Here is an 18515-nt window from a genome sequence, read left to right as displayed (position 1 = left end):
ATGTGCTTCAAACACCCTTTTATTCATGCTACCTCTTTTTCAGAACTTTACACGTGTTTGTGTCTAGATTGCTGATAAAGAAACGCTTAAGACATGAAGATGACTGGATGCTCACGCAGTATTGTGAGAGGGAGAACCTCCGCCACACCCAAAGCACTCCCTTGGGGGTTAACTGTGCGGGGGGCTTCCACCTCTACTATCACCCGCCCAACAACCCACAGCCGGAACAAACTGCTGTCGCCGCCGGGCTTACGACATCAAGTGATCGCCTTGAAAGTCCACAAACGAACCCCCCTGCTCCCAAATGAAAGCAGTCAACCAAAATGCGACTAAAGTGGCGCCATAAAAGCGAGGAAGGGCTTTTTATACGAGATTAGCATGTGGCTAGCTGGACGAAAGAGGAGCGCGCGATATAATGTACGCGATATCGCAAGCACACTTCCGCGGCGGTACCTCATGGCGTGCGTGTGCGGCCACTGGCCTCCGTGGTTTTGTCTTCAAATTAGCTGACATTAAAAATAGCTAATGAGCTCCACGCAGGTATCAAAGCACGGTTTACTGAGAACAAAATGTACATATTTTTAGGTATCAAAGCACGGTTTACTGAGAACAAAATGTATATATATATTTTCAAAAAGACAGCACTTATCTATAAATCAACGTCACTACACGCCTCATCCACGCTGACCGCTTTGATCGAGGAGGACGCCGCATGTGAAAACAAACATACCCCCCCAAAAAATATAGCAGTAATAACATTGCGCTGCGTTAGCGGAGAGAAGCCAACTCGACGGTTTGGAAGTCACATAGCAAAAGAATAACATAGTAACACTTACCGTAGCACCGAAGGACGTTGTTATTCTGTGCGTGTGATATTCCAGCGGGTTCATGAGACAGTTTTAGGGGGGTTGGTAGTAGGCAGTGGCCGAGGGTAGACAAGAGAGGAGCGAGAGGGCGGGCTGTGCACCCTCAACAGCTGTGTTCTGTTTTGAATGAGGACCAAGGGGATGAGTGGCGGAGAGGCGGTGCTTGTGCTTGGTCCGCTTCTTCTTCTTTGGTATCTATGGCAAGATCTTCTTCTTCAGGCAACGTCACTTGTTACGTCCTGGCTAGACCGAGAACGTCGAATAAAATGGTCAAATGTGCAAAACACAAAATGGACAAATGGCTCGCATGGGTAAACACTATGTTGTTGCCGGCAGACTAATTTTAGTGTAAGCTTACGAATGGTTATGCCACTTTTTTCACGGTCAAATTGAATCAGGTCGCTGAACAGGATTACAAAAGCCTCTTTTTACTCTGCTTCCACCTGGTGGTCAAAATGCTACATTGCAGTCATTTACAATCTCATCGATATGGAACAGTATTTCTTTAAAATCACTACACATGAACAGTATACATATTCATTTGTGTTTAAATGTACCATATTTTACACTGTATATATTTGATCGTATTATTACAAGAAAAACAATCTGAATTTTAAAAAGGCACATTACTATGTGCGTGAAGTCTGAGGCCTTCACACTTTCAACATTATTACTGCCACTCGTTCCACATAATTCAGCCAATTAAATCATTGTGGCATTTTCTTTAATGCAATCATATAATTTTTCATGTATTACAGACTTCTCCATGTAATACAATTTTTTGTTAAAAGTCATAAACGTCACACGTAGTATTACAACTTTTCGGTAGCAGAACCATTTTTTTGCAATATTGTTACTTTTTCTCTCATATTACCACATCTTGAATTTGCAGTGTTTTATTGTAATATAACTTTTTGTTCGTTCATGAGAACAGTCAAAAAAAGAGGAGGCAGTTGGTGCGGGGTGACACTGGCTTCTCTGTGTGTGAGTGTCGAGGCATGAGTCGAAAGCAGGTGCTGCATGTGTGTTTCTAATATCTTCTTACAAAATAACACTTTCATTTATCTTGAAAGTTTCAGACTTTTTCTCTTTATCACAAAAATTAGACATCATTGTCAGAAATAAATCATTCTCTTACATACAATGACTTTTACAACGCCCTTGAGTCAATGAGAAATTACACTTACATGTTGCACTCTGACACTTTCAGTTTGTGGTGGACACACACACACACACACAAACACACACACACACACGCACACACACACACACACACACACACACACACACACACACACACACACACACACACACACAAACACACACACACACAAACACACACACACAGGCCTCTTGTCATCACTCCCCAAATTTGAGCTGCTTCTCCTTTTGCAAACCATGCAATTCCCTGGCCCGATTCTTCAGCTCCTCCGCCTTCTTGTCATCCTTTTCAGTGCCGTCGCCCAGCCTGTACATGCGGCTGGCATTGGCGCAGCCCCACACGTGTCCCAGCTCGCAGGCCCTCATGGCGTACTTGAGCGCCGTCGCCATGTCCGGCTTGACCCCTTTGGCGTTGCCCTCGATGTACAAGGCACTGAGGTTGAAGCAGGACGGCGCAAAGCCGCCCGCGCACGCCCTCTCGTAGTAACGGCGAGCGGCATCCGGCTCGGGGGTGCCACCCTCTATGGCCCGCCCGTCATGAGCCAGTAGACCCACGTTGTGGCAGGCGTCTATGGATTTCTTTCCGCCGGCATCACATGCTCGCATGAAGCAAGAGTAGGCGCTTTTCAGGCACTCGCCCACACCACCTGGTAGGAAGATTTGCTGTTCTTCATAATGTGAGGACATTTTGTGCCCAATCAACCTGTCATGCACGTTTTTGGAATGTATCCGGAGAAAACCCACGCTGTCATGAGAAGAACATGCAAACCCCACACAGCAAGGCCGGAGCCGGAATCGAGCCCTATACCTCTACACTGTGAGGCCGACGTGCTAACCAGTTAACCACTGTGCCGCCCTACTGTGATAATACAAAAAATAATTTTCTGACAATAAAAACATTTCCTTCTAATATTATTGTGTTTTCTCTGTTTTTTTTTCTTGTGGTATACTTTGAATCATGAGATGTGCATTTCCACAGATATAGATAGATAGATCATTTGTACCTTTGCCTGTGACATGGTAAGCCCCCAGCTTGTAGCAGCTTTCTGCATGAGTATGTTTGTCACAGTTGTGTTTGAGCACCTGTGCCGTAGCCTCGTAGTTTTGCTTCACTCCTTCCATGTAATCGGCTAACCTCTGGCATCCTGACAAACACGTTGAGACAAAAAAAAAAAACAAATAAATAAATATATGGTACATATCCACTTATCAAGTGCTAATGATATTAGGGATGACAGCTGCATTGGTGCTTATAATACAATAATAATTAAAGAAACTGATGCTATTGTGTTCTCGTTAATATATATATATATATATATATATTTTTGTTTTTTTTTTTTTTAATTTTTTTTTAAATTTACCTTCGGGGTCATTCTCCTTGTAGCACTGGTAGCTGTACTCCACACCCAAATTATCCAGGAACTGTTCCACTTCTTTCTCATCTTCAAAGTTAACCAGTCCCGCCATTTCGATGTCCTATATGTATTTTTGACGTCCAGTGATGAAATGAACTTCACGCTACTCGTCCACTTGCTCGTTATGACCTTGCTGTGATATAACTTTCGACGGTGCCACTTTTGAGCTATATTATACACCAGTAGAAATTGATGTTGGCACAAATCGAATCCAAAAATGAATCACTCACGACAATAGATAACTTAATGAGGGTAAAAGAGCAAGGGCGAAAACAAACCGCTTAGCATGTGCTTTCTGGTCAATCCCCTTACAAACCTCCGTAGACACGCCTCCTGAGTTACTACTTCCTGTTTTTGTAACTGTCCCTCATCAGATACCGTAGATTCTCAAACTTAGGATTTATGTTGCTAATTGGCAATGTTATCATTAATTCATCTATTTTTTATTACATATTTAAAAGTACCTCTTCATTCATGAAAGACTTCAGGCATTTTTTTTCTTAGAAGGCGAGGGGACAACGTGGCTCAGGATTTAATCACTAAAATTTTCCAAAATAACTATTTAAGTTTGTTGTAAAAAGGACGCAATCGAATTAAAAATGAAGCCACCCCCTTGCTTGCCGCTACTGGCTATTTCCGTAGAGCCGCTGCTTATTCCTTCAGTGCAAATGAAGGTGATTAAAATTTTGCTCATATATTAATCATTACCACAACAGTAAAAATAATTTAGATTATGTAAAAATGGCTGAAATCACAAAAAGACTCACCCTCTCATTCGCTCCTGTTTGTTACCAGCCCATCCTTTTGTGTGTAGCCTTATATTTATTGAATGAAAAAGATAATAAACGTCATTTCCTAGCATACAGTAATTGATGACATAGTCCAGCAAACAAGAAAAACTGACGTTTGCACAAAGAGTCTTGGTTGGAAACGGACCCTCACCAGTTTCCGTAGAGCCGCCTCCTTCTGCCTAATCTACTTCCGCAGTTGTGACCTTTTGTTTACGGTCTGTCACGTCAAAATAGACATGACTGTTTTTTTGCTTTAAACTCATGCGCTTACGCCGTCTCTACTGACATAAAATTCTAACTGCAAACAATCATCAAACATGATTTGCAACAAAGTGGACAGTCGACGACGCCGTGGTTCGGAGAACGAATGGAGGCGACAACAAGTAAGCTAGCTAGTTAGCTTCCCCTGCAGTCTCTCAGCAGTTGGCCCGGCTTTCGGGCGAGAGGATCGACTAAGCTGGAGCCACTCCACCGGCTGTGAGGACAACACTTTCCCCTGTCGCATAAGCTAAAACAGTTCCACTACAATGGCCTCCGGCTTTCTCAATGCGGTAGGTTTTGCTTTCACTGTTTCGGTTTCACGTCCGACTTCTTTTTGTGCTCGACGAGGTGGTGCTGTGTTGTCTGCAGGATGAGGCGTCCCCGGCGAGCCTGACGGACCTGTGCCTCACCTTCGTGAGCCAGAATCTGGAGTGCATATGCGTGAAGCGCGCCGACGGGTCACTGTGCTTCCGGGAGTCCGTGCTCTTCCCGCAGGAGCTCGCGGACCAGCTGCTGGCCAAAATGGCAACCGAGGGTAAACACACGACATTCCAAACGTGGCAATACACACACTCTGTATTTCAGATACTTCCGTTAAAAATACTCTGACGAGTGCCTATATGCACTCCTTACAACATTGTGAGCATACAACATAGAGAGAGACAAAAGCTGCCTGCTGACTCCAATTAAACAGGGCAATGCATTAAAAAAAGTAATAATAATTGCGCATATCCATGACAGGTCTGCTGAATGATAGCACAGTGGGCGTGTTCCGCAACTGCGAGTACCTGCGGCTGAGGCGGGCGTGCATCCGCACGGCGCGCATATCTGCCGAGGCCTTCCAGCGAGCCCTCTGTCCTCACAGGCTGTCCGAGCTGGACGCGGCCCGGGTCAATGCTGACCTGACCATCCCCGACATTTTGCATGGGCTGGCCACCAATAAATATTGTCAGGTAAGGAAAGGTGTGTGTGTGTGTGTGTGTGTGTGTGTGCGCACGCTAGCTGATCATTTGAATGAGGTGTGTTGGAGTAGTAAGGGATCTAAAACAGGCAGGATATGGCTCTCGAGGAACCGGAGTTCCATACCCCTGCCTTAAATCAACATGCCTGTATGCACTCCTTACAAAGACAGACCACACTGAACCCTGTGCGTCTCCCGCAACACAGGAGTCCCTCCAGCGACTGGTGCTGACGGGGCTCACCATGTCCTCCCTGGAGGAGCCGAGCCGCCACGGTTTCAGCGCCCTGCAAGGCCTGCGCTCGCTCTCCCTGGCCAACGTGGACTTTTACGACTCTGGTCTGGCCGACGTGTGCGCCCTGCCGCGACTGGAGAGCCTGGATCTGTCCAATACATCGGTCACTAACCTGAACCCGCTGCTGGGCCTGAAGGAGAGGCTGCGCTCGCTCACGCTGCATCAGCTGAAGAGGCTGGAGATGAGCAGCGCGCAGCTGCTAGCGGTCATTGGCCAGCTGGATGTGTTGCAGGTGAGCGGACGGGGAGCTCCAACGCCGAAGGCCAGACAATTTATTTTGTGTGCGCCTTTGTCTGCAGCATCTGGATATCAGCGATGACAAACAGTTCACCTCCGACGTTGCCCGTCAGCTGCTTGGACAACCCGGTATACTTCCCGCTCTTGTTTCGCTGGATGTGTCGGGAAGGAAACAGGTAATCAATGTTCCATCATATGTCACCTTATACAAACATTTGAGCATTGCTGACAGTCGGATGTCTTTTTACAGGTAACAGATGCGGCTGTGAAGGCATTTGTGGACGAGAGACCGCAAATGACATTTGTTGGACTTCTGGCCACAGATGCTGGGTTTTCTGAATTCCTCTCTGGAGATGGAAACCTGAAAGTAGGATTTTTATCGTTTTCCCCCCTGGCATACAACATGCACCAAGACACATATTTTAGAATTAAAAAAAAAAAATCTCACAGTACACCACCCCAAAATATAACAATGTATTAGTAAAAAAATCAATTTACTCCCAAATGTACACACTCAGTGTGAAATCTGAGCCTGTTAGTAAGATATTCGTCTGTTGTATGAATGGGAGAAGGTGGATGCACAGTTAAAATTATGCACCTTCTGCCATCTAGTGGGAGAGCATTGAACTGTCTGCCTGTCACTATACGTCGACAGCATCGATCAGGGGTGGGCCACATAGTGTATTATTTGTTAAATTTATTTAGCTGTTTTTTTCCCTATAATTGCTGAATTCAAATCACATGTTAAGCACAAAATCTTGCCCATGCTTGGACTGCAGCGATCGGAAAAATTGTGTGTGTTTGACCAGGTGACGGGGGAAGCTAACGAAACGCAGATCTGCGAGGCGCTGCGGCGCTACAGCGAGCGGGAGGGCTTTGTCAGAGAGGCGCTCTTTCACCTCTTCAGCCTCACGCACGTCATGGAGAAGCCTCGGCCCGACATTTTAAAGGTGCGGACGCACGCGGCCGAATTCACCTCAGTTGCGCATTTGTCGGTGTTGGACTGAAATAAAAAAAATGTCTTTCCAGCTGGTAGTCCTCGGCATGAAGAACCACCAGGCCACGCTCAACGTCCAGCTGGCGGCCAGCGCCTGCGTCTTCAACCTGACCAAGCAGGACCTGGCGGCAGGGATGCCGGTCCGCCTGCTCAGTACAGTCACTCAGCTCCTGCTGGAGGCCATGAGGACATTCCCCAACCACCAGCAGGTAGAGACATGTTTCTGTTAGTGCTGCTGTTTTGGTTAATAACACAGTTCAGTTCAGCAGTAAACCGCTAAAACATTAAGTATGTGAAAAATCATGTCTATGAACATAGATCATTAAAGGCAGGCGTCTATTGGATGGGAAGTCATTATTTCAAGAAATGAAAATGGTGCAAAACATGTCGGTGCATTATGAATTGCCTCCAGTTGCCCGACAACATCTGGAGTGCAACAACAGAGAAATGTGGCTTACATGTCAACAAAGAATAGCAACGACACAAGACTCACCATCTCATTTGTTGTTCAATTTGCAATGACAGCCACATGCATGATGTTCCTCTCCGATTTCCAGTTGCAGAAGAACTGCCTGCTGTCTCTCTGCAGCGACCGCATTTTACAAGAGGTGCCGTTTAACAGGTAGCAAGTGAATGCTTAATCCGGCCACAACATTAGGTACACACGTTTACACCAAGTTGCACTTAATGCAGTCTTGAAAAAAAATGGGGGTGCTTATTTTCAAGGTTTGAGGCCGCTAAACTGGTCATGCAATGGCTCTGCAATCACGAGGACCAGAATATGCAGAGGATGGCTGTCGCTATCATTTCCATACTGGCTGCTAAGGTATGTTTGTTTGTTTGTATATAAATATACATATTTCCTCTCTCTCTCTCCTTTTTAACGATTGACTTTCTCAATGTTTTCCCCAGTTGTCCACAGAGCAAACAGCTCAGCTGGGAGCAGAGTTGTTCATAGTGAAGGTAACAATACAATTTTTAATTCATCAGAGTGGTCACCTCTCACGATTTAAATACTATCCGCGGCCTGGTCCCCCCACAGCAACTGCTCCACATTGTGCGTCAGAAGGCCACTCAGGGCATTGTGGACGCCACCCTCAAATTCACCCTGAGCGCCCTCTGGAACCTCACCGACGAGTCGCCAACAACTTGCCGCCATTTTATTGAGAACCAAGGACTCGACCTGTTCATTAAGGTTCTAGAGGTAGACGCAGACACAGGCCGTTGACAACAAAACTGCAGTTTTTAGCTATACATTAAAAAAAAATTGTAATTTGCAAATACTATGTTGTTTTTTTATCCCCCCAGTAGGCTCTTAAAATAATATTTTCAGTTGAAGTAATTTCGAGTTGTTGTTATGCTGGTAGTATATCAAAGTTTCTAAAATTGTGTGCGGCAGCTGTGATCGAGCTATTAATCATGTATAACATCATGTCAGCCGTGCCACATGAGCCGCTATTCATGTCTGCCTGTGTGGGAAGAGTGACTCACTTGTTTTGCCCTTTCTCCCCAGTCCTTCCCTAACGAGTCGTCCATTCAGCAAAAAGTCCTCGGCCTCTTGGTGAGCAACTTGTATTATTGGACAACATTGAAAAATTAAGCATCATCACAAAAAGTTGCAAAAAAAATTCAAACAAATTAAACATTGTTTATTTCAACATTCAACAAGATTTTCAACCAACAGTGTCATTTTGTCCAACGAAAGTCCGCTCGCCCTAATGCCCACAGGGGGTTAGGACATAAACAGGCTAATGTAAATTAGCATGGATGTAATATATAATTACAAACCTTCAAACAACTGTTAACTTTCACACACATACAGAGCATACAAGAAATGCAAATATTCTCTCAGCTCTGTGAGAACAACAATGATGGCTGGAGACGATAGCACATTATTAGTGTATAGGAACTGCGCCCTGCTGCGAATAGCGAAAATCTTTTAGGAATTAACAATAGTGAAAATCTGTTATTAATTAATAATAGGTACTCGGTATATAAGTTAGTCAATAGTTCGATGATTTAACACAATCCACCTTCACATGATAATCATCAATAGCATTACCTAGCATACTAGCCTGAATAAAACGCTAGCACAAACTGACATAATATCACACATGGCCAAACAATTATGCGCAACTAGCAATTTACACAAATGGTATTAAGTTGTCACTACAATAAACTTTAGGCAAATTGTAACGGCAAAGTAGACTACACTGGCTTTTATTAGTAGCTGCGTGGGGAGAGAAGCTGAAACTACTTTCAGTTTTGACTGTCATTCAAATAAAACCATCGTGAAATAACCGTGAAAAAAGATTCCAACAGATGGCGCCAAAGTAATACTTGTTATGCTATTGTGTTGCCCTGAGAACAAAAATAGTGAATAGGCAAGTTTTACAGTAAATAACGGAGGAGAGGTTAAAAAAAACAAAAAAAAAACAACAAAACAATTGTGAATGCCCAATGGCGAATATGTGGGAGTTCACTGTGCCACACTGAAGCAATGAAAGTCTAAATTCTGACTTGCTGTAAATGTCCATGAAAACCAAATGCTTAATTCAGGTGTCAAACGATGAACAATACCTTGTCCTGTGCCAGAACAACATAGCGGAGGTGGGTGAGCTGCATTGCGAACTGATGGTACACACCTTCCTGGACCACATCAGGACTCTGCTGCACAGCCCCGAGGTGGAGGTGAGCTACTTCGCCGCCGGCATCCTGGCGCACCTGACGTCACGGGGAAAGGACGCTTGGACACTCGGACCTGAGCTCAGGTCCTCCCTGCTGGAGCAGCTGGTAAGAGTATCTAACAGGAAAGCGTATTTCAAAAAAAAATCAGACTGAGCCTCACGCTTTGCTGTTCTGCTAGCATGACGTCATCATGAAGTGGCCTGCGCCTGACTGCGAGATGGTGGCATACAGGTAAGAAATTATAGGAAGCCGTTTGAGCGTTTAGCCAATCTCCTTGACACCCAAGGTCGATGTGCTAACATGGTCTCTGCTCTCACCAAGGTTATTATAACAAAAACAAAAAAAGAATAACAATGACACTGCGTTTAAAAAAAATGAGAATACAGTTTGTTTAAAACTTACTATGATAAAAGCAACAAAATAAAAAATAAATACAAATAAATCACCATTTGCTACCTTCGCCACTCAGTGGAATATGGGCTTGCGATGTCCAAAGATATCACACGGCATGAAAATATTGCTGATGTATATGTGTGTTGTCTTGTAGGTCGTTTAATCCCTTCTTTCCCCTGCTGGAATGCTTCCACACGCCAGGAGTCCAGCTGTGGGCTGCGTGGGCCATGCAACATGTCTGCAGCAAGAACGGTGAGGCACGCACAATGTCTTAGACACAAGTACAGAGGTAAAAAAAAAAGCTTTTTAGGGTGCTATGTGGGTGGGGGTGGGGGCGTCTTATATTCAGGGAAATTACGGAAATGAGAAAGTCATAGATTTCGTTTGTGGACAGGGTTGTTCACCGAAGTACCACTGTATTTCCAAAAAAAAAAAAAAAAGAATGCAGATACTGTGATTATTTTTTTGGTTGTTGTTCAAAACAGTAAAAAAAAAAAAGACAGCAAAATATGACAAAATTCAGGTTAGTTTTCTTAAATTTTGTCAAATTTATTACGCTTACAATGAAGCCATCACAGGAATTAGGAACCAGGCCCCAACACAAATAGCAAAAACTCTATAAAGTAAATAGACGATGCTCTTGACTCACCTTACATTACCCTAATAAAAATGAAATGGCTTACAAATTAATTGACTTTGAAAAGAAACACAGATCAGCCCCCCCACCCCAAAAAAAAGTTTGCAAATGGTGACTCGCAAATAGGCGGGATTTACAATATTAGGAATATTTGTGACATTTTAATATTTTTGTACTTGGGTCTGTGTGGGTGTGTGCACCCGCGCGCAGCCGGGCGCTATTGCAGTATGCTGTTGGAGGAAGGCGGCCTACAGCAGCTGGAACGGGTGCACGCCAACCCGCAAACACACCCGGATGTTGGCCAGCTGACGGAGAGCATATTGGAAAGCCTGGAACGCCACCGGGCGCGCACAGGCCAGCCCACCACTGCCCGCCCGCCACCTTATCATTAAACTTCACCAGGGTAAATAAATTTTAAAGTTGTTTTTTTCGAGCTCAAGCTGAGGTATAGGTATTGTTATTCTGATCTATTTAATTCTTAGCATTTTTTTTTTTAACATGCAGGAAAAAAAACTTTTCCCGCCTCCTAAAAGGGTCTCTGACAGCGTCAAATTGTTTTTCTCTTTCAGGTACTCAACCCCGCAAGACCCAAGTGAATCTCTCTTATGTAAAAATGAATGGACGGAGAATGCGCAGTGTTTTGCACACGTACCTTATTTATATTACACACGAATGTTTCAAGTATGCTACAAAGTCGATGAGATTTTGTTCTTGTTGAATGAGCTGGAGCATGCCGCAATGTTACTCAAGTGCTGTCAAATGAGAACACAAAAGAATATGAAACACAGGTGAAAATATGTATTGCGAGCTACACAGAATGACATAAGCGTAAATGTGGTGGGTATGGTTTAGTGGCAGTGTAAAGTACGAATACTCCAGAGAATAATTTGTAATTTTACGAGAAAAAAATAGTCACTCATGAAATGTCATCTCAGGATTTAGGAATTTTACAAGAAGAAACTTGTAAATTATAAGGCAGAATATTTACAACTCACTTTTTTCCTTGTAACATTTAAGTCTTCATTCTCATTCATAACTGCTGGATTCTCTTAATTAAAAAAAAATACTTTTTCCTCTCAAAACATCTCATAACGTTTTCAGTTTATTCTCGTGACACGGAAAGACTACGAAAATAATTGTTAGTTTTACTGGAAATGCGGGCAAGAATGAAGTCTAAAATTAGAAGTCTTCATTTTTGCAGCAATAGGAGAAAATGGCAGAATTTTTAGAGAACATTTTCGTTAATCAGCCTATAAATTTGGAATCAAATCTTTAAAACTTTACTCTTGTAACTTGAGTACTGACCAAAATTGACAGACTCGCATAACTTTATTTTTATCACACTCATTTTCCTAACCAAATTTTTTTTTTCCTCATAATGTCCGGACTTTAATCTTGAAACTTGTTTCTACTGTTTTCTTCTGATATTACGATTCATGTAACTGCATGACTTTATTGTTTTAAAACTTTATTCCGGCTACATAATGACATTCTCATAAACGTTGCGACTACTCTCGTAACTTCTTCCTGACTTAATACTCATGTTTATTTCATTCTCACAACTATGCGACTCCATTCCTGTAATGTGATTTTATCTTTTTCACATAGCCGCAAAGGTGTCCATTTTTAACGACTTTTTTTCTCGTAACGTTATAATTTTATCCCTGTCAGATGCATGCCATGAGTGAGCATGTGCGTTAGTGCAGCGCGGGAATGGAATGTGTCAATACGCTTTGAAGGAGAAACTGTATTAGCTTGTTAAGAGTTGCATCACATTTATTTTATTGTATACGATTGATAATTTTCTTTCTGAGGTTTTGAGTCATTGTAATAAAAAAAAAAAAGGGGGGGGCAAGTATCCACTTTGATATTATCGTGTCATGATTTCTAAATAGGAAATAAAGAACATACATAGGCTAGCGCAGAGGCTACAAAAATAAGTGATTCGTCCTAAAAAAATAAAAACAGCTTATTCGCCAATGTAAAACGGAGGTCTCTTCTCTATGAAGGCCGCCATTCCCTCCTGTCTGTCCCGTGTCGGGATGACCTGAAATAAGTCGACACACCCGCCATCTTTATTAGGTACACCTGCGCAAGCTAACGAGAGCCAACACAAGAGCTCAACACCGCACACAAGTGGAGTTGTCATTTACCTGAGCGTAGCACATCCTCTCGATGGCCATCGCTGAGGTGATGTCAACCTAGCCAAGAGTCAAACGTCAGGCACGGCACCAAATTGGTATAAAATGTCAATGATACGAAACAACTTGGTTACCTCCATGCCTCTATTCATCGCCTCTTTGGCCATCCGCACAGCGATGGGAGCCTGAGGGACGGTTTGATAAATTGACTCAAGTCAAACAAACCGATTCAATCTCATTCTCATCATAGGTGGAGCTAATTCTGTGCACTTTGAAATTGACATTTTCTTGAAATCAAAAGTAACCCCGTGTCGCCTCCTTGTGGCATCTATAGACAACTACAAACCTTTTTGGGAGGACATCAGTTATTCCTTTCCTGTGGCAGGACACGGTGTCTATCTCTTGGATAGTTGCGAGCGACTCTAATTGAATTGAAAATATTGTTTATTATGTAAAATATTTGTATTTTCTACATATTTTAACTTGCTTCACAGTACGGCATATTATAGTACACTCGTATGTTTGCAACGGTTGGCCCATTTCTCCACTCCGCTGCCACCGTGACCCTGCCGACTGCAGGCGTCTGAGCTGGAGTAGAAGAAATACGGAACGACAGAAGCCCGCAGAGAAAGATTGCGAGGAGTGGAAAAATGGCTAAACTGAAGGAGGATTTAATGGTCTGAGAAGGAGAAGGTGGAGGCAGACCTGGGGCAGGATCTCTCTGGCTAGGGCAAGCGCTTCCGCATACGCCGCCTCTCCTGTCTGGTCCTGCTCAATGGCTCTGTTCACCAGGCCCATCTCGGCGGCCGCCTGCCCCCCCACGCGCCTCCCTGCCAGGAAAAAATAAAAAAAAATATTTTTATTTATATATATATATATATATATAAATTACATTACATTGTACATGACCCTTGGGTACTAGTGAACCCCCGCTATACTTCACAGTAATTTTGAATATTTTTCAGCAATTATTTATGGGTTTGCATCCATGCAGTACCATGTTCTGCCACATCATGATGGGCAGCACTGAGCTCTACTGGAAGAAATGGAGTGTTTTTAACAGTATGAAGAAGAATCAAATCAAATTCCAAGTAATTGTCATTATTTTTCCTATAAAGCAGGGTGAATATTTGCCAGTGGGTTTTGTTATACGCTCTATTTTATGTGCGCTGCTGTTCCGTGTGTAAGAAAGTGGAGGTTGTTTGAAGGTTTATAATTACCATCCAACGTCAAAATTACTTTTTGTTTTGGAGAATGTACAGTATGCCTGATATTGTTGTACGCTCTTTTTATTTGTGGTGCTGCTTCGCATTTAGATTATTTTTCAAAATCATTTAGATCTTTTCTTTCATAGGGATTTTGACTTTATGCAGGTTCATATACCACCTGTGAAGATGAGCTCCTTTGCCAGTGCCATTCCCACAGTACGAGGCAGCCGCTGACTGCCCCCTGCACCCAAAAAAAAAAAAAAAATCTCAAAGTCAAAGCTTTCTTTGCCCCTGGTAAAGATTTTGGAGCGTGACGTCTTACCGGCCCCTGGGAGCAGCCCCCGCGTCGTCTCAATCAGGCCCATCTGTGCAGAAGACGCTGGGGAAAAAAGCACAAGAGGATGAATGAAGGTCATAGATGATGAGCGTCATTAAGGCCTAAGCAGCATTCTGCTGTATGTGTGTGTGGAGACCACCTGGACTGGTCAAATGTCAATCAAAGGACTGGGACAAGCAGATTAACACCTTAAAAATCAGAATTTGTAATGAAAATTTCCGACAAAATCTGAACTCAAAATTGCAGCCAATTGAATTTCACATCCAAAATATTTGGGAAAAATAGCCTTTTAAGAGGTCAAACTATTTTTATTTAAAATTGGACCTCATCGACCGGAAATCCCTTGATAGAATTTGCCAAAGTTTGAGTTTTGGAATGCTGAAAATGTCACTCACCAGCCGTGCGGAGATCACAGGCCAAGGCGAGCTCCAATCCACCTCCCACAGCCACACCGTCGATGGCTGCTATGGTGGGCATTGGCAACAAGGCTGAACAACACCAAAGAAGTTATGTCAAGTTTTTTAAACCTTTAAATTGGAAAAGCTGAACATTTCTTCTCCTCCTCTTACCGATCTGAGTCATGAGAGATCGCAGCCCGTGAACAAACAAATCGGACTCCTGGCTGTTCATCAAAGCCCTTTCTTTTAGGTCTGCGCCTGCAAAGCCCAGCAAAAACTGCAGTGGAATCAGTTTTTTTATTCTGGAAAAATATGTCTCAAATGTTTGAACCAAATTTGTAAATTTTTAAACCAGAACGTTCAGCAATTTAAAATTTCAAACCAAAAGATCAACCAATTTAAATTTCAAATTTGCATTTTCTGTAAAACCATGCCTCCAAAGTCAATCAATTTTAATCGAAATCAACATTTTCACGATACAGTGCTCACCTGCACAGAAAACACCAGGAATTAAACTCCTGAAGACAAGCACGCGCACTGCCGAGTCACTGGACACCATGGACACCAGCTCCTTCATCTGCTCACACAAATGCTTTTACTCAAGTTGTCATGTGTGTGCATGTGCGATTGTGTACCTGCGTGTGTGTGTGTGTGTGTGTACCCACCTGAGACACAAACACATGGCCCAAAGCGTTCCGGGCATGATGTCTGCACATGAGCACCTCCACGATACCTGAACAACAGAATGAACAAATGTTTAAACAAAGCACCATGACATTGTAGTTATTCTCGTAAAGAACCTCAGCGTGGAATTATTTGAGTCAATGATTTTGACAGACTTGTTCGAGGTAAACAGTGTTGGAGACCTATTCATGATGTTACTCACTAAAGGATTACAATTCTTTTTACATCTCTGAGGTAAATAGTCAGTACTCGGGCAGCAGCCTTTTGGACCAGTTGGAGACTTTATGGAGGTAGAAACTGCACAGTTTACCTCAACAGTCTTCAATGACAAGTCTCCAACTCCTCCAAAATGATTAACTAGCAGACTCCTTTTTTAAATTTTAGGGAGCATCCAATCCTAAATGTACCCAGCTCATCAAAATACAACTCCCTGAGCCATTATTAGGAATAATAAAAAAGGGTGAATTAGTTATGGTTCGCATGAATTTGAAGCGTGTCATTGCGAGACTTGGGTTCCTTCTACCTTCGTCCTTCCCGGGCAGTCTCTTGAGTTCCACCTCCTTGACTCCACTTGCAGCCTCCGTGTGCTGCTGCTTGCCGCCCTGAGCGCCACTGAAGCCGGCTACGGTCGCCAGCACTCGGGCACCCTGGGAACCGGCACGGGACGACGACAACCCGCGGAGAAGTAGCGACGACATGCTCGCCTTTGTGGGGGGGAGAGTGACGCATATCCGCAAAGGTGAAGGAAGTTTGCCTTGAGTTTCTTCCTGGTTGACAAGACGACGGAGGTCGAGCTTTAATATGGAGGGAAATTCTGCAAATCATTAGCTACCATTTCCACCATAGAGGTCACGTTTCTTTAAAAGATAGAACTTATAGTTGGACTTCTTCGGGGTGGACTGTCATTTGGCTAATGTTTCGAGTATTCTTTGAACGCATCTTTAAGACTGAAAGTAGCGAAGAGCTAATAGTAAGCTTCTGCGCATGATGTTCAAGTGCGACTTTTTAAGTCGGACATTAGAATATTCAGTGCTTTTATTGTAGAAGTAGCCAGGGCAGTTTAGTAATACTATCTGGCTAGGTGTTTCTAGGTTTACGTAAAGCCTTTATTTGTGCACATTATTTATTTATTTGTGTGTTTGTTTGACGACGGTTTAGGAAGAATATTGTATCTGCTTGTTTTTCACAAATGAAAAATGATTAAACTTACTCCAATACATTTTTGGCACAATGTTTACTTCTTTGTCATAATTTATCCTTTAGTCGATGTTTCACGTTGTCTTTGAACGCAACTTAAGGCTCCTTTAGGGGCCAGATCTGGCGTCAACTTCCACGATTCTTGATAAAATCATCTCCAAATTTCAAATTGTTTTGTGTGTGTGTGTGTGTGTATGTATATATATATATATATGTATGTATATATATATATATATATATATATATATATATATATATATGTGTGTATATATATATATATATATATATATATATATATACCGTGTGTGTGTGTGTGTGTGTGTGTATATGTATATACTGTATATATATTAGAGCTGTCAAACGATTAAAATATTTATTCAAATTAAAAAAAGCAACTGTCATAATTAAATTAACTCATTTTTTTTATCATTCTGAATTTCCTTTTATATTCTTTTGTCCTATTTTTTCCCGTTTTAATGCTCTCATCAACATGGAATCATGGATCAGTTTTCTACGTGCAAAATGCTAATATTTACTGAAACAACAATTTCGATTTTCAATTTTACATGAGCATTTTTCACTTGGAGCAGTTATTCACACATAATCTCACACAATATTACTGTCTATCAACAACAGTGAAAAAAATTTTTTTGCCACACAACAGCTCCTTTAACAGCTCTTTTTAGGGAATCAATACAGTGCAAGATAAAATTATAAAGTGCACATCTAAGGTAAACTAGTACTCAGCCTGTAGTGGGTTTAAGCCATGGTTGCATACTTCGTTTTTCTCAAATTTGCTTTGAACATAGCAGTCAAGCTATGTTGATTCTGTTGGTCCTTCTTGCGCGGAAGTCTCTCGATGGTTTTGTGTAGACATTATTTTGGATGACTACACTTTGTTCGAGGCACGCACAACACTGGAGACGTTTTCTTTTCAGTGTGGTCGCTAGGTCGCTACGACTGCACTGCTGAACTCTCGACGTGCCTCAGCGCACCGTCACTGTCAGACGAACACAGAGAAGCTCCACCCCCATTATTTATATGGACACGGAACATGGTAACCTTCCACACAAAATAGTTCCAAACAAGTAACAATCGCGTCAGTGGCATACATCATACTCAACAGGCTACCTGCTCTTTTATCACCAGAGGCTCATCAATCTAGTCTCCTATTTCTCCCCCGAAACAGTGTCTTCTCCCGCTTGGTGTACCTCAGCCTTCTCCGCTACGAACTATTTCTGTACATAGCTTGTAATGGAGGCTCTCGCTGGCAATCCGTAGTGGAGTCGTTAGATGCAATGCAAATGATTTCAGCTTGAGTCGAGCCGTGGACAATGTTGACAGGATCGCATGCAGTTGCCATACATTTAGCTATGGCTTCAGCAAATTTTTTCTTCGTCGTGTTATCCATTTTCTTCGCTTTGAAATTATCCATCGCTGTCTGTCTTAGACGAGGGGGCGGAGTACTTAAATCAGCTGTGTGCTTGGCCATTAAGTAGTATTTCAGACTCAACGTGCTATGATGATAGCTCAGTTTACGACTGCAAAACATACAGGTAACTTTGGTCTTGTCAGTGGAACCATCTGGCAACTTTTTTAAAGTAAACTTTCCATTCATAAACTCTTTAGGTATCCGTTTTCGGTGTTTCGCGCTGCCGTGGCTGGCAAAACAGACATTGGCGTGGACCTGTGCAGCGCGCTTTTTGTTTTGTTTCCGGTTTATTTACAGAGCAACGTAACATCCGCTGTGACGTGTGCCGCGTTAATCTCGCGAGAAAAAATGTAATGACATTAAAATTCATTTAAATTAATGCCAATAATAACGCGCTAAACTGACAGCTCTAATATATA

At 42.7% G+C, this 18515-nt stretch overlaps 4 protein-coding genes and 1 long non-coding RNA gene across 9 annotated transcripts in view; 1 reads left to right on the top strand and 4 right to left on the bottom strand.

Annotated features, from left to right (window-relative positions):
- ralgps2 (Ral GEF with PH domain and SH3 binding motif 2) overlaps positions 1 to 1025 on the bottom strand; it is a 54510-nt gene extending 53485 nt beyond the window's left edge. For both annotated transcript variants that reach the window (XM_019896797.1, XM_019896798.1), the window contains exon 1: positions 837 to 1025. The gene's annotated coding sequence lies outside the window, so the exon portion shown is untranslated. The remainder of the gene's footprint in view (positions 1 to 836) is intronic.
- A 546-nt stretch (positions 1026 to 1571) lies between these two features.
- On the bottom strand, positions 1572 to 3867 carry coa7 (cytochrome c oxidase assembly factor 7). 3 transcript variants are annotated; one of them, XM_019896840.1, is made up of 4 exons: positions 3389 to 3867; positions 3032 to 3172; positions 2201 to 2674; positions 1572 to 2098 (listed from the first exon to the last, which is right to left on the bottom strand). In XM_019896840.1, exons 1-3 carry the CDS (start codon positions 3492 to 3494, stop codon positions 2226 to 2228), a joined length of 696 nt encoding a protein of 231 aa, XP_019752399.1. In that variant the 5' UTR covers positions 3495 to 3867; the 3' UTR covers positions 1572 to 2098; positions 2201 to 2225. The 3 variants fall into 3 exon arrangements, with proteins under 3 accessions (XP_019752399.1, XP_019752402.1, XP_019752401.1); XM_019896843.1 differs by having other exon boundaries at positions 1572 to 2105; positions 2210 to 2674; XM_019896842.1 differs by having other exon boundaries at positions 1572 to 2101; positions 2214 to 2674.
- A 498-nt stretch (positions 3868 to 4365) lies between these two features.
- Positions 4366 to 11608, top strand: zyg11 (zyg-11 family member, cell cycle regulator). 2 transcript variants are annotated; one of them, XM_019896836.1, is made up of 18 exons: positions 4366 to 4784; positions 4864 to 5029; positions 5236 to 5447; positions 5662 to 5979; positions 6047 to 6160; positions 6235 to 6351; positions 6794 to 6934; positions 7014 to 7190; positions 7539 to 7603; positions 7708 to 7807; positions 7894 to 7944; positions 8024 to 8185; positions 8495 to 8560; positions 9535 to 9774; positions 9848 to 9900; positions 10217 to 10314; positions 10910 to 11102; positions 11269 to 11608. In XM_019896836.1, exons 1-17 carry the CDS (start codon positions 4761 to 4763, stop codon positions 11089 to 11091), a joined length of 2286 nt encoding a protein of 761 aa, XP_019752395.1. In that variant the 5' UTR covers positions 4366 to 4760; the 3' UTR covers positions 11092 to 11102; positions 11269 to 11608. The 2 variants fall into 2 exon arrangements, with proteins under 2 accessions (XP_019752395.1, XP_019752396.1); XM_019896837.1 differs by having other exon boundaries at positions 4372 to 4784; positions 8495 to 8542; positions 9577 to 9774.
- LOC109532166 (uncharacterized) lies at positions 7118 to 8552 on the bottom strand. The gene is made up of 3 exons (XR_002171327.1): positions 8473 to 8552; positions 7475 to 7564; positions 7118 to 7216 (listed from the first exon to the last, which is right to left on the bottom strand). It is a non-coding gene; the product is annotated as an uncharacterized LOC109532166 (long non-coding RNA).
- A 639-nt stretch (positions 11609 to 12247) lies between the features above and the next one.
- On the bottom strand, positions 12248 to 16234 carry echdc2 (enoyl CoA hydratase domain containing 2). Its single transcript, XM_019896838.1, has 11 exons — positions 15991 to 16234; positions 15449 to 15516; positions 15273 to 15360; positions 14955 to 15041; positions 14781 to 14873; positions 14371 to 14427; positions 14227 to 14289; positions 13546 to 13670; positions 12975 to 13025; positions 12853 to 12900; positions 12248 to 12746 (listed from the first exon to the last, which is right to left on the bottom strand). The coding sequence occupies exons 1-11, from the start codon at positions 16163 to 16165 to the stop codon at positions 12669 to 12671; spliced, it is 933 nt and encodes a 310-aa protein (XP_019752397.1). The 5' UTR covers positions 16166 to 16234; the 3' UTR covers positions 12248 to 12668.
- Positions 16235 to 18515: the final 2281 nt, after the last annotated feature.

Source organism: Hippocampus comes, unplaced genomic scaffold (assembly GCF_001891065.2).
Source record: "Hippocampus comes isolate QL1 unplaced genomic scaffold, H_comes_QL1_v1.1 scaffold22, whole genome shotgun sequence".
Taxonomy (NCBI): Eukaryota; Metazoa; Chordata; class Actinopteri; order Syngnathiformes; family Syngnathidae; genus Hippocampus; species Hippocampus comes.
This window is presented reverse-complemented; position numbering and strand designations above follow the sequence as displayed.